The sequence below is a fragment of the Mirounga angustirostris genome, unplaced genomic scaffold (assembly GCF_029215605.1).
Source record: "Mirounga angustirostris isolate CCGP_5_RB_7025 unplaced genomic scaffold, mMirAng1.0.hap1 SCAF_4, whole genome shotgun sequence".
In the NCBI taxonomy this organism is placed as follows: domain Eukaryota; kingdom Metazoa; phylum Chordata; class Mammalia; order Carnivora; family Phocidae; genus Mirounga; species Mirounga angustirostris.
The window spans coordinates 33,848,663-33,872,105 of NW_026991712.1; the positions used below are offsets into that span (position 1 = coordinate 33,848,663).

Sequence of the window (23,443 nt, forward strand, 5' to 3'; positions counted from 1 at the left end):
CTTTCTTGGTCAAAAAATGCTCTGTAATTCTTATAAAAATTGAAGTCACCACTTCTGAAACAGTTGGCTCTTTTTGCATCACAGACTCTGGTCTCATGAAAAAGAGAAACTGCTGTTTTCTTTTGAATTAGATGATAGTCTTGAAGTCTGCTCTTAGAAATAGAATATTTTTAAAAATTTAAGCTTACTGATTACAAATGCTATGTTCCTGGTTGAGGAATCATTTAGAATACAGGTAGGTATGGATGTACATTTTTATCTTAAATTGCTAACAAATCAAATCCAGCAGGATATTAAATGATACACCATGATGATTTTGAATTATTCAAAGAAGGAGAGAATGGCATTATACTGGGAAATTTATTTTACGACATTAGATTTGTAGATTGCAACATTGCTGGCCGATGACTGAGTAAGGTGGTTCCTCCTTTCCCCCCCCCTTCCGCCCCCCCAGCCCAGGCACACACGTAGACTGTATTTCCCAGCCTGCCTTGCAGTTAGGTGTGATTCTGTGCCTGGGTTCTGGCAAGTGGAATGTAGCTGGAAATGATGTGTGCCACTTCCCACTCGGACCCATAACAATCTTCCTGTGCAATCGGTTACTCTCTCTTCCTCCATCTACTGGCTGGGTGCAGAGAATCCTGCAAAGAATCTGCAGCTCTAAGGGATGGCTGTGGATGGCTGTGGATGGCTGCGGATGGCTGCATCGGAAGCTGGAAGTGGTGGGTCCTTGAAGAATCCGTTGGAGGGCTACCTCAAGAACATTTGCACCTGTTCCTTCAGCTGCTACCATCTTGAGGATGGTTACAGCAGTTAGCCTACCTTGACTAATACAGCAACAAGGCATTCAATAAAATTCGGCACCTACTGCTAATTTGAAAAAAATTGTCAGAATAGGATTCATTATTAACTAGTGAAAAAAGATCTATCTTCTATCAAATGCCAACGTTGTTTTTAATGATGAAATACTAGAGACATTCTCATTCAAATAAACAAGACCAGGATGCCCGCTGACACCGCTATTAACAGTGATGGGTTCCCAGTTCAGGCTAATAGCTGAGAAATAAAATTACCATTATTTGACATGAAAAGATCATCTACATTGAAAATCCAGGAAAAACCAACTATAAAATTATTAGAGTGACTAGGATACGTTAATAAAGTCACTGCTTCTCCCTCTCCCTCTGCTTGTGTTTCCTCTCTTGCTGTGTCTCTGTCAGATAAATAAAATCTTTAAAACAAACAAACTTCTGGCTTATTAGTCATGGAGCCACTGCTCTGAAAAATTCTACCACTTCCTGGGTCAGGACCACTAAGAATAAGCACAGAATACTCCACAATCTCTTACACAGAGAAAATTTTATTACTGGAGAGATCACACAATGTTTTTGTATACAAAGTTCAAAATGTGGAAAAGTTAATATTTACATTTTCCATACAGTACATGATAATCTTTCTCTTATGCCTAATAGAATGCTAAATAGAGGAAAAAACCAAAACCATCAGAAAACATTGTTCAAGGTATAACACTTAGTTGGAAATAAAATTAAGAAAATTCTTTAATATTTTAAAGTACGTTATATAAAATACATTTTATCAAGACACATTTTTTTCCCATTTGATTGGCACTAATGCTAACACATTTTTTAACACTTTTAAATGTTCAGCAAAATCCTATTTAAGTACAGAAATGAATTCTACATAATGTCTGACAAAGATACTGTACAAACTTTAGAATTCTAAATGTTAAAAAGCAAAAGTTAAAACAAAAGTATAAGCAACTATAAATGGTCATAAAAATACAATCTTGAGTGGTCATAAAACATTTTTTTAAAAAGGAAATCAATTGCCCTTGGTTTAATTTCTAAAGAGTAAATTTCATCTAATCCTTCAGGACGTACTATTTAAAAATGTCGAAGGATCAGCGAGCAGCATAATACAATCAACACTGGACATCAAGCACCTTATTTTAGTGGCATAACAGATGTATGAAATTCCTAAAACAATAAGTCTTTTTAAAATTCACACAGGGAAGATGATAAAGTGGAATAAGTGGATTCCATTACAACACCTTCTGGTGTGTCAAATATTTTTTATACTATAAAAGAATACTATTTTTCAATTTTCTTAGAAACTCAGTGTCAAAGCTACCAAAGTAGTGCTAAAATCTGAGAAGAACATAACAAAAATAGTTGGATAGCTTTTCCAGGATTCCTAAAAAAAGTTCAAATACATATAAACTTATTTTCAAATATATAAAAAAGATACAAAGATAAGCTTTAAATACTTTAGCAAAGAAATATCTTGATTTTATACCATAAAAGTGAAATAGCATATAGTACATCTTAAAATACTTTTAACAAGAGTAGAATCTTCATAAATAGAAAAGGAAGATTCCTCTCACTGCCTCCTCCCACACAACTTAAAAAAATATTATTAACCAGCACATTTCTGCTTTCTGGGTACACGGTCATTGTTAACCTCTGTGCGAAATGAATCCTTTTATTCTCGGAATCTACTGTTTCCAGTGTAACAGCCCGCAGTGTAGCTGTCGGTGCAAAAGAACAGAACAGGGATACTGATGAGACAGCGCGCTGTCCCCTCCAGTGTAACACGAATCCACTTCTCAGCGGCGGGCGAACCTGTCCCTCAGGTATCAGAGTGACTGCCGGGGCCCTGTTCTTTTCTGCCCCCAGAAGCCGAGTGAACGAGCAGTGACGTGGAGCCTCCCGGGCTGCCCGGCTCCGAGGAACCTGGGGCCTGCAAGCTGTAGCTCTGCCCTGGGCCGGCTTCGGTGACGTCACTTTTTGCAGTCACCCTAGGTAAAAAGACGAAAGGTGACATACTACAGACCAAAGCACACACGTGAGGCCAAATGTCCTCACCCACTGCCATCCCCTTCTCATGAGTTTTACTCCCAAGCAGCATCCACCCTTATCAGAGCACATATCTATTTCAAAGGCACAAATCTACTTAGAATCCAGTCTGCAAAAGCGGTTATGGGAACACAAAGAAGGTGCATCTGGTTTAGTCTGGGAGGAGGGAAGTGAGACAACCTTGAGACCTAAAAGTACTTAGCTGTCGGCATTCTGGCTAATTCGATGTTTACCTGTGTTTGGATCACCTATGACCATTTGGGAAAATTCATTAAAGATAATGTCAATATCCTTTCATGTTCAGAAAATAAAAAACATTTTATAATCATCTTCATATGAAATGACAACTGCCTTTTAGTACTATGATACAGTGCTAATTACAACTTAATAGCCTGTATTTCAGAAGGATCTTAAACATTTACCCAAATATACATGCAACACTTAACAACTGCCATTGAAATGAACATCACTTTCCTACTTGAACAACATTCACGAAGGCTCTCTTCCAAGCTAAGAATCAAACTACCGAATAGCACATTTATAGGCTGAACCCAAACTTCTTAAAGCCAAACTTCCTTGGATGAAGTGTATGGACATGTCCTGTCCTAGAACATTTTCTTTGCAGATGTGCTATGCTTTAATAAAAAACGGATAATGCAGTATTCAAAGTAGTCCCGATTTAAGGTAACAAAATCCAAGCTCACCTTCCTTCACTCCGCGTACTTTCAGACACGCTGATCTTATCATTCCCATTGCCTGCCCGGCCTTTCCTGTCGGCCTGTTCTCCACAGAGTTTGGAGCTGGATGCTGCTGGGGAGGCCGGCTCCCCACAGTCCTCTTCTCTGGATCTGGGGGTGCTCGCTCCATCTGCTCTCACCTCTCTCACGGACGTCTCTGGGGAGGTTGGTATTTCTGTCGAAGCTTCTTGTCCTAAGTAATCGTGGTTAGTGATTGCCACCGAGGATGTGCCGTGATTTCCTGTGGTGCCTGTGCTGGTTCCCATGGATTTGGAAATGACCTTCAGCTTGTGCGAACTGGGTTTGCAGTGCTTCTTTTTGTGTTTAACTTTGGAATTGTGCTTTAAGAAGAACTCACATGACTCCTGTAGAACTCTGCGGCTTTCACTGATTGGACTGCAAGAGAAACCAAGGACAGGGCTTACTCGGTAAATGTTAAGTGCTATCGAGAAGCCAAAAAGCACACCACATCTCTTATGCCAAAAATCCTGAGTCAACCCAGTCAAAAATTCTAAATGATCTATAGTTACGAAATCTGGGATTATAGATATCACGAGCTATAAGTAGATGGTCATGAAATGAAGTCTTTTTTGCATCACTGTTAGTTGCCTTTGTCAGCATAAGTAGATTGGTAAGAAATGAAAGAAGCTAAACCAAAGGATGAGGACAAGGAAACTCAAAGCAGCACAGAGTAGGGCACAATCTGTGTATCACACGTAAATACATCAAATATAAAAGTAAACTAGAAGAGAAAGGAGATAGAATGGTTGTTGTTAAATTTGTTTGCTTTCTAACATTAAAGTTTGCAAGTTATACTTCAGTGTGAGTATATAAATACAGGATAGATATGTAATAATAGTGCAAAATAATTCAAGTCCAGTTAAATGCAATTCTTCAATCGGGCTCCCTGCTCAGCTCCCTCTCCCCCTGCTTGTGTGCTCTCTCTGTCAAATAAAGAAAAATCTTTAAAAAAAAAAATGCAATTCTTCAGACTTCAAAAACTTAGAAAAGATCTATAGTTCTGAAGTTTTTACCCCAAAAAAGTTTATTAATCAAACCAGTGGGGAATAGTTTAAAAACCTATACTACACTGTTGATTGTATAGAGCGTACAATGTACATAAATAACCAAAATGAACTATTTACTTGTAAATCTACTATATTGTTACAAAATACTACGTAAGTTTAAAATTTTACCATCTTAAGCAAGGCAAATAAGTGACTTTTTTTTTTTTTTAAAGATTTTATTTATTTGACAGAGACACAGTGAGAGAGGGAACACAAGCAGGGGGAGTGGGAGAGGGAGAAGCAGGCTTCCCATGAGCAGGGAGCCCGATGTGGGGCTCGATCCCAGGACCCTGGGATCATGACCTGAGCCGAAGGCAGACGCTTAATGACTGAGCCACCCAGGCGCCCCAATAAGTGACATTTTTAAGCCAGCACTATGTGTAATAAAATTTAAAGGTAGTAAACAATGACCATACAATATATTTGAATCATACTCTATAGATTTCCTTACATATATTTGATCCCATTTAATCTTTTATCACTGATAATTAAAATTTAAAATGCTGCACCCAAAATAATGAATCCAGTGATAGCAGTGATAATATTAAATATAAGCTGTGTAAAGAAAATAAACACTTTACAAAACTTTCATTCATATTTCAATAGAATAGTATAGGTCAAAGACTATTTTAATGAATGCCAAACAAAATAAAGTATATTTCCCCAGGAAAAAGATTTCCAAATTTGTCCTAACAGTTGACATACGAAAGTACAATAATGACTTGAATAGTTCCTTGGTTTTTGTTCTATTTAATTTAAAACAACATCAGATAATTCAATAGCTTCTTACTCTCTCTTACGATTTCGTTTAAAAAACCCAGCCCATTCCGTGCATGTCTTTTTGCTTCCAACCCAGAAGACGGCAGAGATGCCAACAATTAATGTCATCAGATATTTTATCATAAATAAAGCCAGTTCTGGTCGAGTTTCTGTTTTTGCCTACAAAGAAAAGTGAATAATAAAAATTTCAGTGATACATTTTCAGTGGAAAGAAGTCTATATAGTCAATGTAAAACTTGAACAAAAAGTATAAATCTTCAGTCTGTTTTATTATAAAATGTTTGACATAGCATAATATAATGACTAGTGCTGCATTAAGTATATTCTTCACTAAAGTTGTGAATGAAGAACTTATCTGTGTATCAAAATATATAGCTAGAAAAGGAAAACACTTAAATATATTTAGGAAGCACATCCTAAATCTTGGCCTGATTTCTCAGCATTTTTTCCCTGTAAGTGTAGCAGCCTCTTGTAATTGCCAAAATATCCTGCTTTAAGTATTCATCTACTTTGCTTCATGAGAATCTACCAAAAAATTACATTTAAATTCACTGGAACAACATACTATTTTAGAGTCTTTATGCATTGTTGTTTATGTTTTAAAAAAATTTGGTTGGTCAGAGTGAAATAAGTATTAATACAATACAGTAAAATAAGTTCTGTTTTTATAAGCATATATATGAAACAAAAATTATGATACGATCACATTCAATATACCCAAGTAAGTTTTCCCCCCACTAACTGAAGAATTAAAAACAACTCCCAATTCAGCTGAAATTGACAGATCTGTTCTTCTGTTTCTGTTCCTCATTATTATTTATCTGCCTTTGCAACCAAATTTAACTTTAGGAAGCATTTTAACTATTGTAACCAAAGCCTAAACTTGAGGAAAGAACTCTTGAGGCACTGACCCCAGTTTCTTCTTTTTTTTTGTTAATTAAAGATTATTTATTTATTTGACAGAGAGACACAGCGAGAGAGGGATCACAAGCGGGGGAGCGGGAGAGGGAGAAGCAGGCTTCCCGCCGAGCAGGGAGCCCGCCCGATGCAGGGCTCGATTCCAGGACCCTGGGACCATGACCTGAACTGAAGGCAGATGCTTTAACGACTGAGCCACCCAGGTGCCCCGACCCCAGTTTCTTCTGATGCCCAAGGAATCATTCCGTCTATTGGATTTTCTTATGGGAAATCTAAGGTCATGCTCATGACTAGTTCAAGTGTGCTTCCAGGGAACATCCTCTATGTTAAAGTTAAATAGTGAACTAATACAGGGGTCCCTGAGTGGCTCAGTTGGTTAAGCGTCTGCCTTCAGCTCAGGTGATGATCTCAGGGCTTTGGGATCGAGCCCCGTGTCTCGGGCTCCCTGCTCAGCGGGGAGTCTGCTTCTCCCTCTCCCTCTGCCCATCCCCACTGGCTTGTGCGCGCTCTCTCTCTCAAATAAATAAATAAAATCTTTAAAAAAGATAGCAAACTAAATCAAATGCTCTTTACCTGATAAGGACACGGGATGTGGTACTGACGACAGTGGTCGGAGACCCAGGTTATCTCCCAGGTGATCCTGTTCACTTGCTCATAGACGTAACATCCTAGAAGTGTCACCAGGGGCACAAGATACAGGCCACTAAAGACCCCAATTCGAATCATAAATTTCTTTAGTTTCTCTTGGTTCCGGCCATCATGCTGGATAACTTGCCGAACGTGATTTAAGGAAATAATGCCAGCTAAAAGAAGAGACAGTCCGACAAACACACAAAGGCAAAGTGGCAGGAGCACAAAGTAGCGGGAAGCATCCAGGTCATAAAGACCGACGAAGCAAACGCCACTAATGTTGTCTCCTTCAACTTTGTTCATAGCAAGAAGCATAACGGTCAGAAAACCCGGTATTCCCCACGCAACAGCATGAAACCAAACCGCTTTTTGTTCAATGGCTTCACAACTCCATTTTCTTCCTGCCGCCAGGAACCACGTGATGGTAAGAATCACCCACCACACTGTGCCGGCCATTGTGAAAAAATACAAAAACATAAACAGAACAGTGCAAGCCTTATTCTGAGAGCCCAGAACGACGGTGTCCCCGAGTTCTAGCTTCTCATCTGCTTTGTTGCACGCTGTGCGGTCGCCTAACAAGAATCCGATAAAGTACATCAGGGACACGATGCTGTAGCAGACAGAGTAATATATAATTGGTCTCTCTGGGTATCTGAATCTTTTAACATCAATTAAGAAAGTAAGGAATGTGAACAGAGTTGCACAAAGACAAAATATTGAAACTATCCCGATAAAACTTTTTGCAAACTCTAGCTCATCACTTTTAAAATACATGTTAGGGCATGGAGGTGCGCACTGGTCAATTCCCAGAAACTTATAGCCTTGTCCCCCGGAAGTCTTAAGGTGCCTTGGACACCAAAATCCAATGTCTCTTTGAACTTCCTCTGTTTTCTTCTGAGGACCAAGAAACTGTGTGTGTGGATCAAAAGTTACAGGAACGGTCTCATCACAGTATTGCAATCTGTAGAGATTATAAAAATTGAAGGTAACATTTTTACTGATTCACTATTTTAACGCTATGCTTTCCAACTATAAAGTATTACCTTATGCATTCATAATTGAAGGGAAGACACACAACCTGGATAGATTATAGGCTAGAGCTTTGAAGTTAACCAAAAACTTGTAGTTGTTAGTGAGGCCCCAACACGCTAACATATATTTAATACGAGGCAAGTGAATATGAAAATTCCCTTACTCAGAAAATGATCAATTAATAATTTTTATTTTGTAAACTTTTTTTTAAGTAAGCTCTACACCCTAGGTGGGGCTTGAACTCAGAACCCCGAGATCAAGAGTTGCATGCTCCACTGACTGAGCCAGCCAGGTGCCCCAATTAATTTTTAAATAATTTCTGCTTCCAAGACTAAATACTTAAGAAAGAATTTATCCTAAAAAAAAAGAAAGAAAGAATTTATCTTAATCAGTAGTCTCCAGACAAAAAAGTGCTGGCTTATCTGTTACAGCATTAGAAATATAAAACTTGGGGAAGTTCACTTGTTGTTTTTTTTTTTTAAAGATTTTTTTTAATTTGACAGAGAGAGAGAGAGGTAGAGAGGGAAAACAAGCAGGGGGAGTGGGAGAGGGAGAAGCAGGCTTCCCGCCGAGCAGGCAGGCCGATGCGGGGCTCGATCTCAGGACCCTGGAATCATGACCTGAGCCGAAGGCAGGCGCTTAACGACTGAGCCACCCAGGCGCCCCGTTCACTTGTTTTTTAATGCCCACAAGCAAAGTAGCTCAACCATATGACTAAGGTTTTGACAGTTAAAATTGACTGAAATGAGACCCTTCCCCTTCCTGGATTGAGTTCAGGTGATCTCTACATTCTTAAAGGCAAGAAGATCACCAAGAGGTAGACTGGGACCAGCTTAATTCACATCACTATTCTGTTTCAGTTTGGCTGGGTTTTTTTTAATTGAGGTATAACTGACATACACTATTATATGAGTTTTAGGTGTACAACATAGTGATTCGACATTTATATACATTGAGAAATGGTCACCATAGTAAACCTAATCACCATCTGTCACAAAATTAATACGATGTTATTGGCTATATTCCCCAGGCTGTACATTATATCCCCATGACATACTTATTTTATAACTGGAAGTCTGTACTCCTTGCCTCCCTTGTTTATGGGAGACCAGAGTGATATACACAGGTATATTTCTATTTTGTGAAAAACTTCATTACTCAGTTGAGTTCTATACAACAGTATTAATTTGGAGGATCTATATAGTTTAAAAATTAGTGGGAGTTTTGGGGCATCTGGGTGGCTCAGTCAGTTAAGCATCTGATTTTGGCTCAGGTCATGATCTTCGGGTCCTGGGATTGAGCCCCACATTGGGCTCCCTACTCATGTGGGAGTCTGCTTGTCCCTCTCCCTCTTCCTCTGTCCCTACCCCCACTTGTGCTCTCTCTCTTAAATAAATAAATAAAATCTTTTAAAAAAATAAAAATTAGGGCGCCTGGGTGGCTCAGTTGGTTAAGCGACTGCCTTTGGCTCAGGTCATGGTCCTGGAGTCCCGGGATCGAGTCCCGCATCGGGCTCCCTGCTCGGCAGGGAGTCTGCTTCTCCCTCTGACCCTCCTCCCTCTCATGCTCTCTGTCTCTCATTCTCTCTCTCAAAATAAATAAATAAATAAAATCTTTAAAAAAAATAAAAAATAAAAAAATAAAAATTAGTGGGAGTTTCTAACAAGAAAACATTTTATTTATTTATTTACTTGTTTATTTTTGTGTTTTTTTCAGATTTTATTTTTAAGTAATCTCTACACACCCAAAGTAGGACTCAAACTCATAACCCCAAGGTCAAGAGTCTCATGCTCCGGGGCGCCTGGGTGGCTCAGTCATTAAGCGTCTGCCTTTGGCTCAGGTCATGATCCCATGGCCCTGGGATCGAGCCCCGCATCGGGCTCCCTGCTCAGCGGGAAGCCTGCTTCTCCCTCTCCCACTCCCCCTGCTTGTGTTCCCTCTCTCGCTGTGTCTCTCTCTGTCAAATAAATAAATAAAATCTTAAAAAAAGAGTCTCATGCACCACTAGCTGAGCCAGCCAAGCACCCCAAGCAGAAAACGTTTAAAATATGCTTTAGATATAGATAAGAGTAGCAAATATTAAAATGTATGCCCATAAAAAGAACACTATGTATCTACCAGCATTTTTAAAATGTAATATTATGTCAGTTTTGCTTTATATCTTTTAAAATAACTAATATAACAGTAGAGATCAGTTGGGACCCCTTTCTGGTCCTATTCTCTTTGCTCTCACCCCAGAAATACTCATTAGTACAAGTTCAGTTTTTATTCTCCTTATGCATTTAAAAAAATTTTACTATGTGACTTTCTAACCATAATGTTATATATAATACTGTTTTATGAAGGTTTTGAATTTTATATAAATGACATACTATATATATTATCCTGTAGCATCCTTTTTTAACTTAACACTATAATTTTTAGATTTATCCATGTTTACAGAGGTGGATCAACTACATTAATTTTATCAACTGTATCATGGTATTCTAGTGTGTAAGTACATCACAGTTTACTAGTCATTCTTCTACACTGGAGTTTCACTTTTTCCCTTTTTAAAAAAAATTAGAAATAATGTGGCAATCAGTATTCTTAGCATGATTCCTTATTTGTGTAAAAGTTGCTATAGAAGGGGATTGTCTAGAGTGTAAGGTATGAGCATCCTCATCTTTACTATATATTATCAATTGTTCCTGAAAACAATTATCCACCAGAAGTATATGACTTCTACAAAGCTTCTATACTTTAGTCTATAAATAAAGACACAAAAAGATAGACACAGCTTCCTTCCCAGCTTTATCATGTGAAGTCTCATTATATCAGTAGAATATTTCAAATTACAATCCACCAATGTCTAGAGAATAGGAGACGAAAGTAATAAGCCAAGGTCAATGTGCAAAAAGGTCAGTGAATTGATAATAAGTTCATTTCCCCCCAGTTTGGGTCAAAGGCACCCTTACATCTTCTCAGAGAACTGTGTACTTCTCCCTGTTGTATCTAGCATGGTTATAATTTTACATTTATTATTATAATCATTTGATTACCATCTGTTCCTCCCACCCCACTGTACGTTCCCACCACAAATCTGTTTTTGCTCACCATTGTGTCCAAAACACTGTCGCCACAGTGGCTGGCACATGTTAAGTGTGCAATAAACGTGTTAAATAATGAAAGCCTGTCACGAACATTCTGGAAAACTACTATCAACATTAGAAGATCACTGGTAGCTTTCAGTTGAAAACATAATTTACCTGTCACATTCAAGTTCCTCAGGCCATCGCATACCAAAAGTGTCGATTAATTTTTTGCAATCAGAATATACTTTCTCACAAAAGTTACGACAAGGTGGAACCACGTTAATTTGTTCTGTGCAGGCTGGTACAAAAGCTTTGCAAAGGAAAGTTTCGATGTTTGGTGAACACTCCAAATTTGCAAGAGGAAGAAAAGGCTATTAAAAACAGCAAGATAAGGTTAGAAAACATTTTAATAACAAATGAATGGAACTTACTTACTATTTAAGGTATATACCTTTTTACTTACACTCCAAAAGAATATTTCACTCTCAATACAGTTAATTTCTTTCACTTTTATTCATTTCTTTATTTTTAAACTAATCTCTATGCCCAACATGGGGTTTGAACTCATGACCCTGAGATCAAGAGTCATAAGCTCTACTGACTGAGCCAGCCAGGTGCCCCTCATACAATCAAATTTAAAGGAGATAATTTCAGTTAGTCTGTTAGACTTATGAACCCTTCACACATAATGGAATATTATTATTTTATTCAATTATACATTTTTCAAGAAGACATGCTAAATCAAATCAAAAGCATGAGTTGATTGCTAGATAAAATAAATTATGCAAATATTCAGTTTAATAAAATGGAATACCCTAACATTGTACTGAGCATTCTAGAGAATGAAGGAATGTTTGGGGCAGAGGAACAGCATGAAAAAGGCATGAGGATCATTAGAACCTTGTCCATGCAGGGCAAGCTTAGTGTGGCTAGAATATAAGGTCAAAGAGGTGGTGTTAAGGGCAGAGCAGAGAGAGGTGAGATTGGAGAGGTATGCTGGGCCTGATCCTGAAGAACGGGAATGGCATGCTAAATTGTCTGGATTTTAGAAATCAAGGAATAAAATACTATTGGAGAGTTTTAAAAGCAGGAAGTATCTCTAGAGTCTGACGGCTGAGTTGGAATGCTAGTCCCCTACTTACTGGCTGTGTAACTTTGTCAAGTTAACTTTTCTGTGCCTTAGTTTCTTCATCTGTAAAATGGCAATAATAATAGTACCTATTGCATAAGATTGTTATGAGTACGGAATTAATAAATGTAAAGCACTTCAAACAGTGTCTGGCATGTAGTAATAAGCACTCAATAAACATTATTGCAATGATTACACTTCAGAGAGGCAGATGGGTTCTGGATAAACCTGGCACATTAACCACATATGTTTACCCTCTTTTCCTCCTCATGCTTCCTTACTAAAATTATAATAAAGAAAAAAAAGGCACTAACCCATTAGTAAGTGAACAGAAGAGACTACATTAGCATATCTGACTTTTCCAATGACAAAAAAAAAAAGAAAGCCCCAGCCTTTCCATGATGGAAAGCTATCAGAGGAGTGGAAAGTGACTTAATGGGACATGGGGTGGATTATGAAGTAGGAGTGGAGGGATTCAGATGACAATGAGCTGATGTGCTCTAAATAATCCAAGAGTCTCAGTTCTTTGAGGTACCAAGTAGCACAAAAGGCTACCCTCACCCCTACCCCAGCCCAGATAACTACTGCATTCTACCAGGGTTGTTTCTGGGAGAAATGGAGATGGAGATGTTCTGCACTTGAGGCATCAAGCACAGGGGAGGGATAATGCACAAAATGAAAAGAGGGGGACTGAGTAACAGTCTACCTATAGGAACATAAAGCCCTCATCTTCCTCCTCCTGTTCTGTTCAGGCACATACCTACCATCCCCATTCTTTGAAAAAACTCAACAGTCTTGAAGAGCTCTACACACTGACAATGAAAAAGCCAGCTGACCTTGAGCTCATCCTACTATGAAGCCCACCAGTAACAAGTCCCGTTCTTGCACACGGAGCTTTTTAGTGCCCCACACAAATAAAAATGGGCAGCCAAGGATCATCAGACATTTGAAGAAAGCCTCCCACATCAAAGAGAGACCAAAGCAAGCAAGCAGATAATTGAATATTTGGAGGAAACAGAGACTATGCAGAGAACAGAAGAAAGCAAATCACAGAACAAATAAAAACCTTAATATCTTAAATGAGAAGTTACTGCATTCATTTAAAAGGGATAGGATGCTATGAAAAATTAAAATAGTAAGATAGCTCAAATTAAAAAAAAAAAAAACTCTACAGAAGGATTAGAAGATAAGGCTGAGGGAAGAGATGGACAATCGGAGAGAAAATCCTCCCAATCAGAGGATCAGTCCAAGTGTCCAACACATGACTAAAGGAGTTCCAGAAAGAACAGGGAGACTGGGGTATGGATGATAATCAGATACAGAATATAAGAACATTTTTCAGAACAGAAGGGTACTAGTTTACAAACTGAAAAAGCTGGTATCACACTGCAATCTTATTACTAAAACATTTCTGGGCTAAAACTTCAGTCAATTTTCTTTTCTTTTTTAAGATTTATTTATTTGAAAGAGAGAACGCGAGCAGGGTGAGAGGCAGAGGGAGAGAGAGAGCCTTAAGCAGACTCCATGCTGAGCATGGAGCCCGACGTGGGGCTCAATCTCATGACTCTGAGATCATGAGCTGAGCTGAAATCAAAAGTTGGATGCTTAACCAACTGTGCCACCCAGGTGCCCCCAGTCAATTTTATTTTAGAGATCTCTCTCATAGTCTCCTCTCTTCCAACCCCCTAATTCCAAACCCTATGCTACAGTGATTATCCCACCAGACAAACTTGTTCTATTATCTCCCACCACAAACAAAACAAAACAATAATATCTTTCCTTGACTCCACATCCCAATCCCCATCCAGCCATTATCCCATTTTTCTGTTCCCCTTTATAGAAAAACTCCTCAAAATAGTTGTCTTTACTTTCTTTCTCTAATTCTGCTCTTCCCATTCCCTCTTGAGCCTCCCTCCAATCATGCTCATACTTCAGTGAAACTGCTTGTCAGAGCCACCAATAAACTCCACATTGTCAAATCCAATAGTCAATTCTAAGTCCTCATCCTACTAAACTCTTAACAACATTTTACACAGTGGATCCTGCCCTCCTCATGGAACATTTTTTTCAACTGGCTTCTAGAATATGAATTCTCCTGGATTTCTACCTATCTCACTGCTGTTCTTTTTTTGATTCTCTTCCATTTCCCAATTCTAAACATTGGAGTGCTCGAGAGTTCCATCCTCAGATCACTATCTTATCTATACTCACTCCCCAGGGGAACTCATCCAGAACCATGGTATTAAATACCAACTGTACATGAAGGATTCCCAAAGTTATCTCTGGCCCCATCTCTCATGTGAACCCTCTACTTGATGACCACCTGCCTCCAAGGAGAATTCCAATAAGCTGTCAACATGCATCTCAAACCCAGTATGTCCAAAACACAACTCAATCCCCTGCACCCTATCTCCCAAACAATCCCTCAGTCTTCCTCATCTCAGTTAGGTGGTGCCACCATTCACCAAGTTGCTCTGGCCAAGAATCCAAAGATTCATCTTTTACTCCTCTCTTTCTCTTACCCCATATCCAACCCAGCAGCAAATCCTGTTGGTTCTCCCTGTAGGATGTATTTCAAATCTGACCATTTCTCACTATTACTAAGTTACTACGTCTAAGCCACTAAATCTTTCACCTAGACTACTGAAATAGCTTCCTAATGGTCTCACTACTTAACATTCTTGCAAATTTGACAGTCAATTTCCATTCAGATCCACCCTCCAACCAATGTGATTCTTTAAAATGTAAGTTTGTCCTTGTTCAAAAGACTCCATTAGAATAAATTCCAGAGTCCTTATCAAGTCCTATGAGGCCTTAAATTTCCTGGCCCCTGGCTACAAATCCACTTTCCTACCACCCTTTTCCTCATTTCCTACCATGCTTTCTCTTATTCACTCCAGTGCCACCAAATTGGCCTTTTGCTTTTCATCATTCCATGTGTATTTCTGCTTCAGAGTCTTTGTATTTGCTGTTCCCTTAACCTAGAACACTCTTCCTCCACAGAGTCACATAGCTTATGTCCTCATTCATTTGGGTCTCTGCATAACTGTCACTTCAGAGAAGCATTCCCTACCCACCCTATGTAAAAAATTGTCCTTCCATTCTCTGTTCCATTATTCTGCTTTGTATTTCTTTATAGTCCTTACCACTATCTGACATTTCATTATATATTAGTTTATTTCTTAATTTCTGCCTTTACCACTAGAATGTAAATTCCATGAGGGAAAGGGATTTTGTCTATTTTTTTTCACTGCTATATCCCTACTGCCTAGAACAACGTGTGTGTGTGTGTGTGTGTGTGTATAGAATGATTTTTTTCTATAAATATTTGTCAAATAAATGAACAATCCAGAGCAATGAATGAACCAGGCACATCAATAAAAAATTTCAGAGCATCAAGAGATCATAAATGCTTCCAAATAGAAAAAAACAGGTCACACACAAAGGAATTAAATTCTGAATATCTAATAATATCAGATACTAGAAGACAATGCAAAAATAACTCTAATATTCTGAAGGAATATTACTTTTAAGCTAGAATTCTATACCTAACCATTTAGGTGACAGTAAAATAATGACATTTTAAGCTCTGTAAGGAATAAAAAATATTAACTTACAAGTATCCCTTTTTAGGAAGTAACTAGAGGATGTAGTATTCATAAAACCAATTGAAGGAATATATGAATAAACCATGAAGGAAAATGACATGGGACTCAGGAATTAGTTGCCAACAATGGAGAATGGCAAGAGGAAGCCTTAGCATGACGGCTATGTATCTAGTCCAGAAAGCAATCAGGGCATATATAGGAGGACAGACAGCTGCAGGAGGACTGTCTCAAGGGAATGGGAATGGGGGACTGGAACTGAGAGATTGTATCATATTTTGAGCATCTGAAAAAATTGCTGTTAGATGTCTAAAAGTCTGTTGGGACATCAGGGAAAAAAATTAGCTATAGGTACATAAAAAACAAAGCAAATAAGGGAAAATGCAGTTACTGTATTAACCAAGAGGGAAGGTATTAAAGAAAGACATGCAATCAAAGCATATTACTTGACTCAGTAATGTACAATATTTAATGTTCCTAATAATGCTAGCACTGATTTTTTTTTAAGATTTCTATTTATTTATTTATTTATTTATTGAGAGAGAGAGAATGATAGAGAGAGAGCATGAGTAGGGAAGAGGGTCAGAGGGAGAAGCAGACTCCCTGCTGAGCAAGGAGCCCGATGTGGGACTCGATCCCAGGTCTCTAGGATCATGACCTGAGCCGAAGGCAGTTGCTCAACCAACTGAACCACCCAGGCACCCCCGTGTTTTAACCAAGAACTGTATTAGAACATTGGGAAGAGAAGTAAAAATAGTAGAGTGAGACAAATAAATTATCAACTACTGTAATAGGAAAGAATAAACAGAGACTGCCTGAAGTTCTAAATGGAAGAATCAATAAGTAACAGACTAAGCATATTAGAACATGGCCTATGTATCAGGGGCGCCTGGGTGGCTCAGTCGTTGGGCGTCTGCCTTTGGCTCAGGTCATGATCCCAGGGTCCTGGGATCGAGCCCCGCATCGGGCTCCCTGCTCAGCGGGAAACCTGCTTCTCCCTCTCCCACTCCCCCTGCTTGTGTTCCCTCTTTTGCTGTGTCTCTCTCTGTCAAATAAATAAATAAAATCTTAAAAAAAAAAAAAGAACATGGCCTATGTATCAGAAGAGCTCTGGAAGAGTTCAAAGCGTCTGCCTTTGGGGAGGAGGATTGGGATGGGGATAGAGAAGAGTGGGCAGGAACTGCCATTTTTCTGTTAAAAGCCTTTAATACTGAGGGTTTTCTTCCAGCTTTATTTAGGTATAATTGGCATATGATAAATTGAACATGTATAAAGTGTAAACTTTGATGGGTTTTGAAACCATTACCACAACCAAGGAAATAAATAGATCCATCACCACGAAAAGTTTCCTCTTGCCTCTTTGTAATCCTTCCCTCCTATCTCCCCTCTCACCTCCTACCCCCACCCCAAGCCAATAACCTCCCCTGGCAACCACTGATATGCTTTCTGTCATTATAGAGTGGTGTTTTCTAGAGTTTTACAGCAATGGAATCATACAGCATATATTCTTTTTTGTCTGGCTTCTTTCACTTGGCATCATTATTTTGAGATTCATCCATATTGTTCCATACATCAACAGTTCATTTTTTTAATTGCTAAGTAGTATTCCATTGTGTGGCTACACCATAATTTGTTTATCCATTCACCTGCTGATGGACAGTTTGAAGTGCCCATGGGACATGTGAGTGTGGATACCTACTAGCAGACAGTTAAATAAATAGAGCTCTGCAAGCAAGAGACTTTAGGTAAAGGACATAGATTTGGAAGCCATCACTATAAAAATGGTAATTAAATTATGTGAATGAAATTGCCCAAAGAGAACATATAGAGTAAGAGATGAAAATTCTGATTCAAGAGGAATGCACTGGACTTACATATTAACATCCTCTTCCTCTCCAAATGCCCCTGAAATGGGAAAAAAGGTCTAAGGATAAAAAAGAAAATCTATAGCTCTACAAAAAACTAGGAAAAGATCTTATCAATGAACTATAAACACTGAGACATTTCTGAAAGATAAAAAGGAATGGAGGTGGACCATCTGGTAAGATGGAGGAATGGGAGGACCCTAAGCTCACCTTGGCCCACAGATACAACTAGATAACGCTCACATCAGTGTAAAAAACCCAGAAAACCACCCAAAGACTGGTGGAACCAACTCCACAACTAAAGGTAGAGAAGAGGCCACACTGAAGAGGGTAGGAAGGGTGGAGATGTGATCAGAGCTAAATGAACCCTGGCAGTCCTTAGAAAGGAGGGAACCATGGACACGGAGAGGGCAGAGCAAGACTATCACACAGGGGAGCCTGCATGGGGAAAATGAAGTGCCATAACATTTGGCTTTCAAAACTAGAGGGGCTGAATTTTGTGAGTTCTCACAATCAGTGGAACTTAAAGCCTCGGATTTTAAAAATCAGCAGGCTGGTTTCTGGGAGAGCCAGCTGAGTCCCCAACCTTAAAGAGATAGCACTACAAACAACCCGTGGGGATACAGCCTAGACACAGCAGTCTGGGGCATACAGGAGGGTTATTTACTAATTTCAGAGTGTGTCCCCAGGGGTTAGAGATCCTTGGGAGACTCCCCCAGGAACAAAGGAGCTGGCAGGCACCATTTCCCTTCCCCACCCCCAGCACAAACACATGGCCATCTTTGGGAACTAGCCCAGAGCTGACATTCATTACCTAACTTGCTTATACCACCACCTGCCCTGTTAAGGGATCTGCCCCACCCCCCCCAGCCAAGCTTGCCTCAGTCCCAGCACTGAGGGTCTTCTCCCCAGAATACTGGTGCACCTTGGCCAACACCTTGTCTCCCAACCCCTGTGCTTTGTGAAGCCTCAATCCTCCAGTGGTGGTGGGTCCCACTACAGACCAGCATGCCTTGTTAAAACTGCAGGCCCCATACCAGCGGCTGCACTGGCCACACCCTGCACTGGCAGCTCCCTCTGCCAACACAAACCTTGTAGACACTGTGGGCCCTGCCTCCTCCAACAGCTCTTGGTTGGAGCCTATTCCAACTGGAGCCACAAGCCAGGCAGTATGCAAGGAGCCGTGACAGGGGTCACAGCACCACTCCAAAGTGACTCCTGCCCTTGGGTGAGGGGAAGATAACCACACACCCCAGTCGGACAGTCCCAGCAGTGGGCTGGGGGCAGACAGTTGGTCTGCTTGCAGGCCTACCAACCAATAAAAGCTTCTCAAGGGACAACACAGGGAAAACACCCTTCAGTTTGGTGCTATAGCAACTCAGGCAAATGCCTGGTCTGACGAAACTCAAGCCCAAGGTGACCCCAGACTGGCCCACTAACAACACAGGGATGAAACACTGCCCACAACAGGCAAAGAGAGCCATTGCAGAAGACTGGACTAAAGGCAAAAGTGGCCAACACACAGCAGTAGGGCACATGCAATACACATAGGACATACCCCTAAAGCACCAGATTCTGGGGAACAGGGGACACTGCACCACAGGGCTCTACAGGATCTCTTATTCATAAGGCCATTACTTTCAAGAGCAGGAGATGTAGCTGACTTTCCTAACACACAGAAACAGACACAGAGAGTTAGACAAAATGAGGAGACAGAGGAATATGTACCAAATAAAAGAACAGGACAACACCATAACAAGAGACCTCAGGAAAACAGAGATAAGTAATGTGTCTGACAGAGAAGTTAAAGTAATGATCATAAAGATACTCACTGGACTTGAGTAAAGAGTGGAGGACATTAGTGAGACTCTTAAAAAAAAGAGATAAAAAGAGCTAATTAAAGATGAAGAACACAATAAATGAAATTAAAAATACACTAGAGGGAGGGGTGCCTGAGTGGCTCAGTCAGTTAAGTGTCCAACTTGATTTCAGCTCAGGTCTCCACCTTGGGGTTGTGAAGTTCAAGTCACACACTGGGCTTCTGGCTGGGCATGGAGGCTGCTTAAAAAAATACACTAGATGGAATAGATAGCAAGCTAGAGGAAGCAAAAAAATGAATTAGCAACCTGGAGGACAGAGTAATGGAAAGCAATCAAGTTTGGCAGGTGAGAGAAAAAAAAATTATGCAAAATGAGAACAGACTTAGGAAACTCAGCAACTTTATCAAGCATAACATTCTCATTACGGGAATCCCAGAAGAAGAAGAGAGGGGAATGGGGACAGAAAATTTATTTGAATAAATAACAGCTGAAAACTTCCCTAATCTGCAGAAGGAAATAGATAACCAGATCCAGGAGGCACAGAAATCCTCCAACAAGATCAACCCTAGAAAGCCAAACCAACACACATAGTAATTAAAATGGCAAAAAGTAGTAATAGAGAGAAAATTTTAAAAGCAATCAAGAGAAAAGAAGACAGTTACATACAGGGGGAAGCCCCATGAGGCCATCAGCAGACTTTTCAGCAGAAACTTTGCAGGCAGAAGAAAGTGGCATGATATATTCAAAGTGCTGAAAGGAAAAAAAAATCTGCAGCCAAGAATAATCTATCCAGCAAGGTTATCATTCAGAATAGAAGGAGAGAGAGAGAGTTTCCCAGACAACAAAGGTTAAGGGAGTTCATGACTACTATAGCAAGCCAGCAAGAAATGGTAAAGGGGACTCTTCTGCGTGGAAAGGAAAGACCATAAGTAAGAGTAAGAAAAGTAGGAAGCATAAAAGCAGTAAAATTTAAGTATATCTGTAAAAATCGGTCAAGCGACTCACAAATTAAAAGAATATAAAGTATGACTCCATATATGTAAAACACAGCAGGGGGAGAGTAAAGAAGTTTCAAAACTTGGGCAACCATCAACTTAATGTAAACTGATATATACAGAAGATGTTATATACAAACCTGATGGTAACCACAATCAAAAAACAGTAATAGATATAAAAAAAATAAAGAAAAGGAATCCAAGTATATCACTAAAGAAAGCCAGCAAACCATGAGAGAAGAGAGCAAGAGAAGAAAGGAACAGAGAAGAACTATAAAAATAACCACACAACAAGTAACAAAATAGCAATACATACATATCTATCATTAATTACTCTGAATGTAAATGGACAAAACACTCCAGTCAAAAGACATAGGGTGATGGAATGGATAAAAAAACAAGACCCGTCTATATGCTACCCACAAGAGACTTATTTCTGACCTAAAGACACAAGCAGATTGAAAGTGAAGGGATGGAAAAGCATTTATCATGCAAATAGATGTGAAAAGAAAGCTGTGGCATAACATACTTATATTGGACAAAATAGACTTTAAAACAAAGACTGTAACAAGAGACAAAAAAGGACACTATATTATCATAAAGGGCACAATCCAACAAGAAGATATAACAATTGTAAATATTTATGCACCCAACATGGGAGCACTCAAATACATAAAACAGTTAATAACAAACATAAAGGAACTACTGATAGTAATACAATAACAGTAGGAGACTTTAACACCCCACTTACATCAATGGACAGATCACCCAAACAGAAAATCAACAAGGAAACAGTGACTTTGAATGACACAGATACATTCAGAACATTCCTTCCTAAGACAGCAGAATATATATTCTTTTCAAGTGCATATGAAACATTCTCCAGAACAGATCACATATCAGGCCACAAAACAAGTCTCAACCAATTCAAAAAGATCAAAGTCATACAAAGCATCTTTTCTGACCACAATGCTATGAACCTAGAAGTCAACCACAAGAAAAAATCTGGAAAGAACACATATATATTCAGGTTAAATAACAAGTTACTAAAAATAAATGGATCAACCAAGAAATCAAAGAAGAAATAAAAAATTACATGGACAGAAATGAAAATGAAAACACAATGGTCTAAAATCTTCGAGATGCAGCAAAACTGGTTCTAAGAGGGAAGTTTATAGCAATACAGGTATACCCGAAGAAGCAAGAAAAATCTCAAATAAACAACCTAACCTTACACCTAAAAGAACTAGAAAAAGAATAACAAACAAAACCGAAAGCCAACAGAAGACAGAAAATAATAAAAATTAGAGCAGATATAGATGACATAGAAACTAAAAAAAACAATAGAACAGATCAATGAAACCAGGAGCTGGTTCTTTGAAAAGATCAACAACAAACAAACAAAGAGAGAGAGAGAGAGAGGACTCAAATAACCAAATCAGAAATGAAAGAGAAGAAATAACAACCAACACCATAGAAATACAAAGGATTGTAAGAGAATATGAAAAATTATATGTCAACAAATTGGACAACCTAGAAGAAATGGATAAATTCCTAGAAACATATAGCCTTGCAATATTGAATCAGGAAAAAATAGAAAATTTGAACAGACCAATTACCAGCAATGAAATTGAATGGGTAATTTAAAAACTCCCAACAAACAAAAGTCCAGGACCAGACAGCTTCACAGGTGAATTCTAACAACATTTAAAGAAGAGTTAATACCTATTCTTCTCAAACTTTTCTAAAAATATAGAAGAGGAAGGAAAACTTCCATATTCATTCTATGAGGCCAGCATCCCTGATACCAAAACCAGATAAAGACAGAACACAAAAAGGAGAACTACAGGCCAATATTTTTAATGAACATAGACACAAAAATCCTCAACAAAATATTAGTGAATCGAATCCAACAATACATTAAAAAGATCATTCACCACAATCAAGTGGGATTTATTCCTGGATGCAAGGGTGGTTCAATATTCACAAATCAATCAACAAGATGCATCACATCAATAAGAGAAATGATAAAAACCATACGATCATTTCAATAGATGCAGAAAAAAGCATTTGACAAAATACAACATCCACTCACGATAAAAGTCTTCAACAAAGTAGGTTTAGAGGGAACATACAATAATATAAAAAAGGTCTTATATCAAAAACTCACAGCCAACATCATACTCAATGGGGAAAAACTGAGAACTTTTCCCCTAAGGTCAGGAACAAGACAAGGATGTCCACTCTCTGCACTTTTATTCAACATAGTACTGGAAATCCTAGCCACAGCACTCAGACAACAAAAAGAAATGAAAGGCATTCAAACTGGTAAGGAAGAAGTAAAATTTTCACTATTTGCAGATGACATGACTTTATATATAGGATAGGAAACCCTAAACACTCCACCAAAAAACTACTAGAACTGATAAATGAATTCAGCAAGGTCGCAGGATACAAAATCAGTGTAGGGAAATTCATTGCGTTTCTACACAATAATAATGACGCAGTAGAAAGAGAAATTAAGAAAAGAATCCCATTTACAATTTCACCAAAAATAATAAAATACCTTGGAATAGAGATATCTTTTTTTTTTTTTTTTTAAGATTTTTTATTTATTTATTTGACAGAGAGAGACATAGAGAGAGCAGGAACACAAGCAGGGGGAGAGGGAGAAGCAGGCTTCCTGCTGAGCAGGGAGCCCGATGTGGGACTCGATCCCAGGACCCTGGGATCATGACCTGAGCCGAAGGCAGACGCTTAACGACTGAGCCACCCAGGCGCCCAAAAATACCTTGGAATAAACTTAACCAAAGAGATGAAAGACCTGTACTCTGAAACCTGTAAAACACTGATGAAAGAAACTGAAGATGACACAAACAAATGGAAAGATATTCCACGTTTGTGGATTGGAAGAA

The 23,443-nt window shown here is 38.9% G+C and overlaps 1 protein-coding gene across 2 annotated transcripts in view; it reads right to left on the reverse strand.

The window, feature by feature from the left end:
• Positions 1 to 1,340: 1,340 nt before the first annotated feature.
• FZD6 (frizzled class receptor 6) overlaps positions 1,341 to 23,443 on the reverse strand; it is a 38,747-nt gene continuing 16,644 nt past the window's right edge. For both annotated transcript variants that reach the window (XM_045896124.3, XM_045896123.3), the window contains exons 3-7: positions 11,289 to 11,485; positions 6,952 to 7,969; positions 5,471 to 5,619; positions 3,581 to 4,009; positions 1,341 to 2,818 (exon numbers count right to left, since the gene is read on the reverse strand). In XM_045896124.3, the coding sequence (XP_045752080.1) occupies positions 2,650 to 2,818; positions 3,581 to 4,009; positions 5,471 to 5,619; positions 6,952 to 7,969; positions 11,289 to 11,485 (1,962 nt within the window). In that variant the 3' untranslated portion in view covers positions 1,341 to 2,649. The remainder of the gene's footprint in view (positions 2,819 to 3,580; positions 4,010 to 5,470; positions 5,620 to 6,951; positions 7,970 to 11,288; positions 11,486 to 23,443) is intronic.